The sequence below is a fragment of the Hevea brasiliensis genome, chromosome 12 (genome assembly GCF_030052815.1).
Source record: "Hevea brasiliensis isolate MT/VB/25A 57/8 chromosome 12, ASM3005281v1, whole genome shotgun sequence".
In the NCBI taxonomy this organism is placed as follows: domain Eukaryota; kingdom Viridiplantae; phylum Streptophyta; class Magnoliopsida; order Malpighiales; family Euphorbiaceae; genus Hevea; species Hevea brasiliensis.
The window spans coordinates 12,552,746-12,566,546 of record NC_079504.1 but is presented as its reverse complement, the minus strand read 5'-3'; the positions used below and the strand labels follow the sequence as shown (position 1 = coordinate 12,566,546).

The following is a 13,801-nucleotide window of genomic DNA, read 5'->3' as shown; positions in this document are numbered from 1 at the left end:
TGTCACCTTTGTATTACTTGCTAATCATATTTGTAAAATTTAAATCACAATTTACATCATATTATTAGCTTTCACATTTCAGCAATGTAATAGCCACTATTGTTCTCAGATGCAACTTCAGGAATCACCTACAGAAATCTATGATCAATAATTTGTATAAAAGAACCTAAAAACTTTCAATAGGGTTACAAATAAAGCCGTATCTTTCCATTCATAAACATTCAAGAAGATAACTACATTTACACATGAATCATATGGACAAGTTTCAAAATAAAATCACTTCACCTCATATTCAATCAGAGGCTTCACACATTTAGGCTTGCAGGAATCCTCAAGATACTTCTTTTGATCAACAGGTTCCTCATCCGCCCTAAATTTAAATGAAAGATAGAAATGTGCGGATAAATGAGAAACATAACAGTTTGTAATGCAAAAGAAGACTCAGAAATATAAAAATCATAATTTTATTTACTGTCTTTAATACCCTGATTTGAGTATCAACTGAGACCACACCTCATTATAGTTACACCTATTACATTGGTTTCATCTATTTTATTTATTCAATGATCTCAAGAATATGAACAGCCTCAAAACAAGAAGCATGTGGTTTCCGAAACACCAGCACCTTAACTCCTTACTAATATTCAACTGCATCTTTCCTGCACATCAATTGGATAATTTGATATATATACAAGAAAACTACGTAAGAAGCTAAAAGAAAAAATATTATTTATATTATTAAATCAAAATTAAATAAATTAAACTAATAATATACTAATTAATAATAAATATTATAAAAAATATTTATATATTAAATTTAAATATTTAAATATTAATTTTATTATTTAATTTATTTAATTAATTTATTTAAAAATTTATTTTCTTTTATTACATTTAATATTTCTAATATTAATAGATTCATCTATAATAATATTTTTACCACATTATACTAAATTTTACATTTAATCAAATTCTTGCCACCCAGATGCAATTTTAGCAGGTGAAAAGCTCCTATATATAGCTATAACTTGCAAGAATTACTCTAGCAAATAAGACAACATCTAACATCGATCAGCTAATCCAAATGGTACCAATAAAAATTAACTGCACAAGATAAAGTAATGAAGATAAATTAATATGAACATCAGAACACTTACATAGGACTTAAATGGATGATTCAACAATTCACTAAACCTCAAAAGGCGTCTTTCCTGCATGGAGAATAAAAACATACAATTTGCTTTCTTTATGTTCATAGATGAAATACTCCAAATTTAGACTTACCAATAGATCAAGGCAATAATTTAATTGCACGAAACAAATTTTAACAAATAATAAAAAAAAGGAAAATACAGCAAAATTAATTAACTAAGCATGGCTATTGCAAATCATTTTTTTTTAATTTTTACTCTCTATAATCACACCTTAAATTCCACTAATTAAGACAAATTTTCTGTTTCGATGAAGGAAAAAAATAAAGATCAACAAAATTAGAGGTTGCTAGTGAAAATGAAAAGCATCGAGAAAGAGAGCTGCCAAAGGAGGCTAGAAACTGGTGATTTACAAATCCAAAGGAAAATCCAGAGAGGGTAATAAGGATCAGTAATAGCATACATATGAAGAAGCTTAAGAAATCGCACCTACGCCAGAGAATCAGTAATCGGATGCTTCAATGATGCAAGAACTAGAAGCTGAAGTTGCTACGGATCATCTAAAACAGAGTCGGTTACAGACCTCCACAATTTCAGCGAACACTTAGCCATGAAAGTCGCCTGGGCCCAGCTGTGGACGCTCTAAATTCTAATGGGCTCCCACCTTTGAGTCTTTAACCTTATCCTACTTTTGTTGCGGCCCTAATTTTCACGGCGGGTGTAATTTTTTTTTTTTTTGTTTTTTTCATTAAACTTGATTAATATCCACTTTTACTTATCATTCATATGATAATTAAAAGAACAGTAAATTTACCTAAATTATAATAAAATATTTTTTAATTTAATTAAATTATCTTTTACCTAACCTAATTAAAATAGAGAAAAATATGTTAAAATTAGTTTTAAGAAATTATATAAAATAATTATTGTCTTTAGAAGAGAAAAAAATAAAATTAGAAAATAAAATCAATACTACTTAATTTTCTCTAAAGATAGATAATTATTAATAAAATAATTTTTAAAAAATGACAAATAAAAATGAATAAAAAAGTAGTATATACATTATTAAAAAAATATGTATTTTTTCTAATGCATGCAAATATGCAATCTTAATACACTATTTATATTCATTAAAATTTATTTAATGTGCTTCTCTAATGTGGAAAATTACAATTTTAATGATGAATGCACCTTTAGTGGAGTGTATTTATTATTAAAATTTTAATTTTGGATATTAGTAAAGTGTATTAAATGAATTTTAATGGGTGCACATATACACATTAAAAAAAATTAAAAAAAAAAACTTTTTTTTTCCTTAAATGTAGTCATTATGAAGTTGTGGTACAAGTAATTCCCAAAGTGTGATATAAAAAAATATTAAAAAAAAAATAAAGAGCTTTTCACAATTTTTTTTATCATACCTAATTATCAACAAAATTTTTATTCTTTCTATTTCATTTAATAATAAATTTAACAATTATTTGATAAATATCTGTATTAGGATTTATGAATTCATTATATATATTTTTTAATTAATTTTATATAAATTTAAATACAAATATTTAATTTAATAATTAATAATAACTCATTTTCATGTAAGTCAAGTTTACATTAGAGATGCCTATAATAAAATTTAAAATATTTTTGAAATTAAATATTAAATTTTAGGTACAATGATATAGAAACTTCTTGAATTTTTTTTTTTAATTTTATAATTTATAAATATAATATCTAAATGTTAACATTTGCATCCACATATTATAAATGGAAATATTGACAAAATTAAATTATTTATTATTAATTTTCATAGGAAGGATATTATTTGATAGACTATCTGTCAACATTCGTCTTTGTATTTTTAGAATTCTATTTAATTATGAATGGGTCATGGGATAGTTCGAGCAGGAGAAAAATCCATTATATGCAAGCCAATTGAGAAAGAAAAAGTAAATTGGACTAACCACTAGTTACAAAAATTAATCTATATATGTAAATATTAAATATAATAATAGTTCAATCCATCTGATGAGTTGCTTGACTTAAAAATATTAATGATTTATGATATTACAACCACCGAAATAATCATAAGAGTCAAGTAACGGATAACGAATAATTAGAACCAATCAACTATATCATACTCTCACAAAAAAATCATTCGCCTAATTATACTAGTGATACTCGAATTACTTTTAAGGATCAGAATTCTCTACCGAGATCAGAATCTCATCTATATAAAGATTCAACCAATAAAATGAATTTATAATTCTACTTAACTACAGACTTCTAATCCTAATAGAAATTCATGTGGAGAGCCTATATAAGGGTAATTAATTATGCTCATTGCTCTGTTTTTACCTATCTATTCTGTGGTCTAGTCCTCGTAAGTTAGACATCAAAGCAGAATTAATTTGCAATAGAATATTTTAAATTACAATTCTTGCATGTACAATAATTTTATTATATTTATTGACATGATAAATTTTATATAAATTTATTATAATTAATAATTAAAATTATACGTCATATACGATTACATGGAATAATTTATTTCGCAACCAATAGCCAAGAGGTTGTTGCAATCCAAAATAACACGCTCAAAATTCATTATCCCAGCTAACTTGAGCCTTTAGTAACTTTAGGTAAAGCACTTATCTTTGACTAAAAAGGAAGACGTAAAGCTACTTTTTTTAAAAAAAATTGAATAACAAAAGAGAGACACACAAATATACTTTTAGTAATTGCAGAACACACGATATAATTTTTTTTTTTAAAAGGATTTAATTTTCATGTTTTACGTACTAAAGACATATGACAATTTATTGTATAAAAAATCAATATTGAGAGTTAAATTGTTAAAGTTCAATACTTCAATATTATGAACATAAATGCTTATGTTTTCTTTTCTTAAAATTAAAAGAAAATTGCATGCATTGGTTACTTTATCATTGGACTGTTTGCGTGAAATATATATCTTTATGTATAAGAGTACATGAAATTAAACACATGAAGATGAGATAAGACGCAATAGTTAATTAACAGCAAATTATAGAATATGCTGATGTACCAATACAGAGACTTAGTGATTGCTGGAATTGATTGCTAATATTTCACCAAATAAACGTTCTTTCAATGCTCATTATATCACACCCAAACGGGTAGTTACAGGACACACGACTACGGACATACACTAGAACAAGAAAAAAGAAATTAAGAAAAAGAAAATCAATCAACTTCTGGAATAGTATCGAGGTTACAGGTTTAAACCCAGGTCAAAAAAAAAAAAGAAAAGAAAAAGATGGTAAATCACAGGCCACTTGAACCGATCAACTTGGTTAGTCCAAAGGTTATGGCCATAGCCATTAGCCCTCCAACCAAAACCCTTGCAGAAGACCTAACCGCTGGTGCCTTCCCCATTACAGCCCCTAGCCACCCAAACAGCATCAAAGCCAAACTCACTGCACCAACTACGGCACCTAGTCTTGCCTTATAGTTTCTTATAAAAGAAGCAGCTAATAGTGGCACGATTGCACCCACTGAAAAGGCAAGAGCTGAGGCTGCAGCTGCTTGCAGTGGGTTAGGTAAACTCTCCTTCTCTCCTTCGTCTTCACCTCCATTTTCTTGTTTTCCTTCATTATTATTAGTTCCTCTTTGCTTGTCTCTCTTTATTTGAGCCAACTCTATATCAAACTGTGAGTACACAGACACAAACTCACCTATTGCCATACTACAAGCCCCAGCTACCAAGCCAGCAAACCCAGAAAGTATCATGGCCTTGATGTCTTGTTTCACAGCACCAACACCCATCATCAGTGATGCAGTGGAAACCAGACCATCGTTGGCCCCAAGAACTGCCGCTCGTAGCCATTGTGCTCTTTTCGTGTAGTCGAAGTCTTCCTTATTGGCTTCAAGCTCTAGTACTGTTGCTTGTTGCTCAACATCGTTAATAGCCAGAGGAAACCTATTGGTGTTGGTGGCCATGGAAGAAAATGATGAAGGATTGGAAGTGATAAAAATGTACTATGGAGGAGAAGAGATCAAAGTAATAAGTTTGGAGGACACATGCACTTAAGAATGGTATATAAAGGGAAGAACCTTGTTATGGAGTATATGCATGGTGGGGGCAAAAGTGGGGTATGGCCACTATCTGGAAGAAGAAGAAGATATGTATACTTTTTATTTATTTATCAGAAAGCTAAATTGACTCGACAACTATTTCTTAGGTGATAAAGTTTATTAACATTCTTGATCAAGATTTGAAAATGCAAAATACATTGCCAGTGATAAGGTTTATTCTTGTATATGAGCAAATAAAATTGAATTTCACTTCCCACCCAGAATGGAAAATAACGCAAGGAGGGAAAAAAAATAATAATAAGAAAAATGATTTATATAGGTTAGTCCAAAGAGAACTCTTGACAAGATGATATCATAAAAATTGTAAATTTTAGTAGTTGGAAAAGATGAATATATATACCAATGTGCTGTGAGGACTTCAACGTTACCTTAATTCTCATTATCTGATAAGATCTCTGAGATAAGAACTCAGCAGGCAAAGTAAAAACACAAACAATTCAGTAAATTAAACCAATCCTTTTCATAATATGGCAATTAACTATGGCTTTCCTTCTGAAGATGCCTTCGGTTCCTTCAATCATATCTTTCTTAAGCATTCTAGCTAGCTATAAATATTGTAGCTGAATCAGTCGCCAGCTTATTAATTAGACAAATCACAGGTTTCCAGTTTGAGTAGAATTTGTTCAGCTACCTTATAATTCATTCGTTCTTGGGTGACATTAGCTGTTGTGAACTTGCAAATTGAGGGACTTTTTCTTCTTTTCTTTTGCTTATCCAGTAAGTAAATCTTTATATGCTATATCTATACTTTTTATGCCACCTTTGTTATCATATTATCAGATATATATGCCTTCTTTCCTCTTTTGTTTTTGGTGAGAAAGGGGTCAATGTGCCGCCTCCATAATTAGCAACACAACTACAAGAAAATACGCGGTATTTTATCAATATTTTGGAGTAATATTCTAAAAATACATGTAGAAAGAGTCTCTAAAGCGTGTTTTCTTATAAGAAAATCCTCCGCATCATTAAACATTCAATTCACCTTAAAATACATATATGTCATATCAATAATATAATATAGGATCTCTAGTGAGTGAAGATGAGCTTGTGATATATTACTACAACAAATGTTAGAATTAGTAGTAAAAATTTTACATACAACTATGGTAGCAAATTTTATACATTTCATAGTAATTTTTTTTTTATTAAATTTAATGTTTCTTGTAATAGATATTAATTCAAGCTGAATTTTGGCATGCATACCTAACCAAAATTTAAACTATATAGCTAAAGATGAATAACCTCAATTTAACGGGCCTATATAATTAATGGGTATATTATACTGTATTGGTAATTGAAAAAATCTAATTAATGAATGATCACTCATAAATCATACCCAATATCTTTTTCTCCATGAACATGCTAAAATTTTGTTCACAATGGATTGCTGAATTGGAGAGCACAAATGGCTGAGGAGAAGGAATTTGTGTGGGAGAGTGTGCTTTCCACACGAATACCACCATCTCCCATTATTTTTATCAACCAAGCCACCCCATATTGGGAGTTTCTTTCCCTTTCAAACATGAATTACGTCCCACTTAATTAAACAGCCCAATTGCCATATCACTATAGTTTCCATCTTAATTCTTTAATGGAGCCCCATTAGTTTCTCTTATACATCTTTATTTTATTGGTTTTTAATTTGTTTTTGTTCATGGCTATATAGGATTTGATATTATTAGATTTGAATACTTAATTAAATAATTCAACATATAAATTAACTTATTGTGCCGAGTCTACCATGCACGACACTAACAAAAACTCCAATCTTAATATAATTGGCAGAAGATCAACATTATCTTTCTATATATATAAATATATTAAATAGTCATGTGCGCTACAAGTTTCTTTATCATATGCTAGGTCTAGATTCGTGGAATCTGGCAAAAGAGAAATTTATTATTTGAATGGATTGTTTTATTTATGATTTTTAATTTACAAAATTGATATTAATTAATTAAATCAAATTAAAAAATATATAATCATTATAATAGAGATTAGAAATTTATTTTTGGCTAAAAGATTACTGTTGCTAAATCTTTTATTGGAAAGATTAAAATTTCTATTATATATTTTGAAATAAAATTGACTTTTAGAAATAAAAAAAAATGAACTAAAATAATATAAATTAATTAATTAATATTAATAATTAGATTAAAAAATTATTACTAATTTAATTAACCAATTCGTGATCATTCTACTCTTTATTCTAAATTTCTAATTATGGTGTGCAGTGACTTGAGTCGCCAAACTTTCCCATCTAAAATCTATATACAAGGATATATTGAAACTTACCACAAATAGAAACTTTGTTTACACTTGTGTTAATTATATAATTAATTATTAAAAATTGCCATATATATATATAAAATAAATGGATAAAATATTAATAGTTAAATTATAATATTTAATTAATTAATCATTTTGATGTGTAAAATAATTTAATGATTTATATATGATTGGATTAAAAATAACTTATTATGTACTATATTAAGACAAAATATAAATATTTAAGTTATAATATTAAATTGACTAATAATTTTGTATTAATATATAATATGTTTAATACTCTTTTTAAATTTAATAATTTACGTCACTTTATAAAAAAATAGTATAGATCAAATTAATCAACTATCTTATAATATTTTTCAAGATTTGAATGTAATTAAATTATGAAAGATTTGAAGTTTAAAGTTCAAGTTTTATTTTTGAATCTGAATTTAATCAAGTGTAGGGCATCATTATAATAAACATGCAGTATCATAAAAATTGTATGTGCTCACCTATTATATATATATATATTAAGTAAGGGAACGATATACATTCAGCTATTAAACCAAATCAGGTTGTGCTACTTTTGATAGTTTTTTTTTTTTTAAGCTAAAAATTTTATTTGTTAAAATATGAATGTAAATTTAAAGTAAACACGCTTTTAAGAAAATAGGTAGAGTTTAACTCATCCTCAAAAGTTAGCTCAAAAGGGCATATTATGACACATTATCCTTATCTTAAACCATTGTGGATTTTAACAAATACACTCCCTTCACGCTCAAAACTGAACACTTAGAGTATAAAACACTTATGGGAGGTTCAAACATTGGTTGGGAGGCTCTGATATCATCTTAAGAAAATGAACCGGCTCTAATTCACCCCCAAAAGCTAACTCAAGGTGGGAGGAGTGCACAAGACCATATAAGGGATACATTATCTCTATCTAAACCAATATGAGATTTTAACACACACTTGCACAATCATACAATATAAAGAAAAGAAGAAGAATAAGATATGATTTACATGATTCGACTATAAAATTTACATTCATGTGCAAAATGAGAGAAAAAGTTTTATACTCTTAAACCTTAAATTTAGTGTGTTTTTCAAATATCACAAAAATCTATCTCAAAAGGCAAAATATATAATATTTATATTGATTCATATCCACATACCTCATTTTTTATTTTAATAAGTTGTAAACACAAAATTTTTAGATTGAATCCAATTCATATTCATAAAAGACATATCTAAAATTTATTTCACATAAAATAATATTATCAAGCATTATCAAATTAGAAAAATAGCTAATTATAGAATTTAGCTTTTGTGACGCTGCTGCATCTCATTTTAGGAATTGTAAGAAAGTAGAAAAAGCCAAAATAATAGTCAAATATGAAATAACTTTTCTTTTTTTTTTTTCTTTCAAAATTAAAGAGAAGTCATTGGTCAACTTTATATGGGTTTGTGACCATGCAAAACAAGAAGTCCTACGCGTGTGGCCCTTTTAGGCCACATCAATGGCACCATCTGGTCGAACAATAAGGTGCAAAAATGGGGACATCAAATTAATGAAGAAGGTGGAGTGGAAAAATCAAGCACACCTATACCCAATCGGTCTTTTCTTGTCCTCTATACCCAATATGTATCTTGTCTACAGGTGGATTACACCCTAAAACAAAATGGGTCTCATGTGCACACGGTGCACGTTGTTGGTAGATATTGTTTGGCGGCTGCCCCATTTTTTTTTTTTTTCGAGCGAGCCTCTGCCCAAAGCCCCCCCCATCATATATATCCAGAACTCCCTCATACTTGATCGATGTGGGATTGAGTCACCTCCGTGATATCATGAACCTCTGAAATCAATTAACCTCTCTACAGCAGAAGTTCTGATATCCAATTACAAAGAGATTGATGCATGTGCGAATGTCACATGGACACTAGTTTCATAGTCAGGTATATTTAATGCATGCATCACTTTCACATCTTTTATAAAACCATATTTGGCACTGTGAGACCACAATTTTAAGATCGTGAGATTTCGATTTTAAGACTCAATTTGTTTTGAAAAAAATAATATATATAATTTTTAAAATATATTTTTTATAAAAATATTTTTTATTATTTAATTATAATATTAAATTAATTATATATATTTACATCATATATATATATATATATAAATATTTTTATATTTTAATAAGATTATCAAAGTAAATATACACAGTAAATCTTTTTTGTACTATATGTGCGTTTTCTTATAATTAATTTAAAAAAGAAGATTATCAAAGTTTTAAAAAAATTATTTTCTTTAAAAATATTTTAATTAAATTTTTCTTATATAAAATAGTGATTATATCAGTACGCATATAGAATAATTTATATAAAATGATAAATCAATCAAATAAAATGTGAATTTTGCTTTCACATCAAAATTAAGAAAATAAGAATTATTCCTTCTTTAACTTCAAAAGTACTTTTTTTATATGACTATTCTACCCTTAAATCTTAAAATTTCTTTTACTAGCTCGTTGAAATTTCCTAACATAAAAATTTATTTAACCTCTTTTTTCTTTTATTTTTCTATTTTAGAATTAAACATTATTATTTTCTTTCTTATTTAACAAAAACTCCCAAACATGGCATTAGCATTTTATTCAACTAAAATTTTGCTTAAAAAATTCAACTAAAAATTTAATATAATTTAGCACCCTAAATTTAATAATATTAAGGATGCATTTGGTAGATAGTTAAAAAATTAAAGGTTAAGTATTATTCATGTAAATTTTAAAAGAGTAATTATAAAAGGGGTAAAAAATTAATTAATAATATTTAATAGGATGGATAAATAATAAAAAGTGTAATAATTAATAATATTTTGTAAAAAAAATTAAAAAATGTCTTATTAATTTCTTCAACCTCTAAAGTGGAGACAAATTTTAACTCATTAATATTAAAATTATCTAAGATTAAGAAATTTCATATTTAAATCCCAATCATAGCTTAAAAAATTATTATATTAAATATTTGTATATAAATTTATACACTTTATATAAATATTTTAATTAAATCTGTACATATTTTAATATAAATATTTAATTTAATCATTATAAAATTCATTTTTATGTAAACTTGAGTTTATGTTAGATGCACCATTGAAAGAAAAAGTTGAATTAATTATATAATTAATTGACTATATTTCACATTCGATACTCATTATATCCATAATTATGTTTTTGTATATATAATTATACATGAACAATTTTTTTTTTTTTTTATCAAGCTAGAGTTCATACCACCCCTCAGCTCCTAGCTCCATCACTCATCACATAATAATACCTTTTGGAAAAATTCAAAAGCAAACGCCTTGTCACCATGGACAATGAAATTAAAGAAGAGATAAGACATGCTGGAAATCATACACTATATGATATGTCTCTAAATTTTGATTTAGAAAAAAGAATGAAAATGATTGATGAGGACATTCATAATTAGATGCTTTTAGTTCTCCAAATATTTGCAGTAGACAAGCCAAAAGTCCATTATATATATATATATATATATATATATATATATATATATATATATATATATATATATATATATATATATAATTAACATTATAAATTGTCATTGATGGCTTGATGCTTCTGTTTCCAGCATGTTTCATTGAAGCATTTGAGAGTTGAGATATAATAACTTGAATCTTATTATAAGAGATTGCTTAAACATTGGAGTCAATCATTCAATAGCATGAATATGGTGATATTCATGTTTAGATAATATTTCATAAATTCGTAATTTTTCACTTCAATCATTCTAATTACAGATCTTTAATTTAAAATTTTAACACAAAATTATTAATTATTTATGAATATGCTATTAAAATTTTGCAGCAGAATATATGGGGTTAAGAAAGGAGATAAGATTAATTAAATACCTTTGTGAGCTGTGGCATGTAATTACGTACAAAGTCATAGTCTAATCGTTATTTTTAATTTTTTTTAATATAGTTGTTGTTATCTTTTCCACTCACACAACTATATATTATAAAATATGTACCAGTGCCATGTGCTTGCCATGTGTGAAGATACCTTATCTTTTTTTTTTTAATAAAAAAAATTTGATGTGGCAGATGGCAAACTCCATTAGGGTTATACATTATGCATAAAAAGATTATTAACTTTCTCCTTCCTTTTTTTTTTTAAATTTATTTTATCATAAATTTAACATATAAAATATATAATAAGATATACTTATTAAATATATAGATTACATATATTTATATTTTGAATTTATAATAAATTTAATTTAAATAAAAATTTTCTTATATTAGATAATAAAGATAATCAGTTGATTTTTTTTTTAAATTGTTTAGAGCAGATTAATGTGATGAGATTTTTTTTATAATAAAGTTATAAAAAAAATAATTACTTTATTTTATACTATGTTACAACCTATTGAATTTTTATTAAATTTAATTTTGCACCACCTGTATTATTCATGGACTCATAGTTTTTTAATAAATATTAAATAATAATTAATTAAATATAATTTAAAATATATATAGATATTAAATAATAATTATAATTATAAAAAACAATGTTACATTATGATAATGCATTTAATTACAATTTACATATATTCATGTTAATATAAACAATGTGAAAACTAAAACAAAATATAATTATTTATTAAAAAATCCATAAATTATAAATTATGAATAAATATATTTTTCAATTTATATAAAAATAATATGATAAAAACTCACTTAATATAATATTAATTATAATTATCCTAATTTATTTAATTATAGAATGCAAATAAAAATATAATATAATATACAAAAAATTTATTTATAATTTTATTGATTACAATGCTATTTTATTATTATTATTTTTATTTTTATTGTAAATGTAAATATAATGTGATAATAAATTAAATAATACTGTATATTATAAATAAAAAAATAATAATTTTAATATTTATAATTATAATATTTTTGAATTAATACGTGTATATTAAGACTAAATATTTTGACGCAATCTTTACATCATTATTATTTAAAAAAATATATATATTTTTAATGGGCAGCACAACCCATTTTGTGGGAGACGGCATTCTAAATCACACGCAGTCGGACAGAAACAAAAAGGTAGAAAACAACAAAGCTGAAGGAAAAGAAAAATAAAATTCTTGAGAAGAATCTGCATAAATCTTTGACCCATAAGCAAAATACAAAAATGATTTTCTCGTCTTTGTGATTTTTAGCAAGTGATTGGCCAATCCCAACCATGGAGATGATTTCAACGCGTACCAACCTTTCCTTATAATTTTTATAAATTTAGAAATTTAATAGTTCAATTTAATTTATTTTTAATTTTTTATCTAATTTAACTTAAATATTTTAATTCAAAATTAATTTAATTTTAAATTTTAAATTTATGAACTAAATTTTTTAATTTTTTTATTTAAATAAAAAATTAAGAAGTTTAATTTTTTAAAATTTGAAACTGAATTTTTTGATTTCTTAATTTAAGCTCAAAAATTAATAAATTTAATTTACAAAAAATGATAACAAAGCATATAAATTGACGAGGAAGACACATGATATCATTGATTATTACAAGTTTAGGGAATTTTTTTATCAAAATTTTATTTTTAAAAAAAATAAATTAAAAATAAAGTAATTGTAAAAGGCATTATAATTTTAATAAGAATTAAAAAAAAAATCAAAACGTGATTATAATTCAGAAGAGTGATTAGTTGATAAATGCATTTTTTTTTTATCATAGAGAAATACAAATTACCCCAACAAAAATCTGAGTTTACTTGGTATGGAGTAAGATTACGAAATAGTCTATTCATTTGTTATAGTTTATTTCGGTTTTCTTTGGGAGTCATGCAACCCCTTTTTGGATGGGGCTTTTGGTGGAATTCTATGGGATGTTTGGATGTTGTTGTCGACTCCCTTACTAGGTGTTGTGAGGCTCTTCGAAACATTGTCGGCTAGTAGTTTGTAGGTAGACACTACACTACAGATCACCTTTGCCTAACCCTTTCCTGGAGGCATTGACTAAGTCCCTGTTTATCTTTGTGGCATTGCTGCATCTACCTCGATTTTCTAGTGTATATTTTAAATTTTACATATGCATACATAATTTTTTAGGTTGTAAATTAGTAAAAAAATTATCAATAAAATTAAGTGATATAATTATTTCAAATAAAGAATAAATTAATTTCAA

The 13,801-nt window shown here is 25.9% G+C and overlaps 1 protein-coding gene across 1 annotated transcript; it reads right to left on the bottom strand.

The window, feature by feature from the left end:
* Window positions 1-4,256: 4,256 nt before the first annotated feature.
* Window positions 4,257-5,199, bottom strand: LOC110645271 (vacuolar iron transporter homolog 2-like). Its single transcript, XM_021798363.2, has one exon. The coding sequence runs from the start codon at window positions 5,127-5,129 to the stop codon at window positions 4,455-4,457; it is 675 nt and encodes a 224-aa protein (XP_021654055.1). The 5' UTR covers window positions 5,130-5,199; the 3' UTR covers window positions 4,257-4,454.
* Between the last annotated feature and the right edge of the window lie 8,602 nt (window positions 5,200-13,801).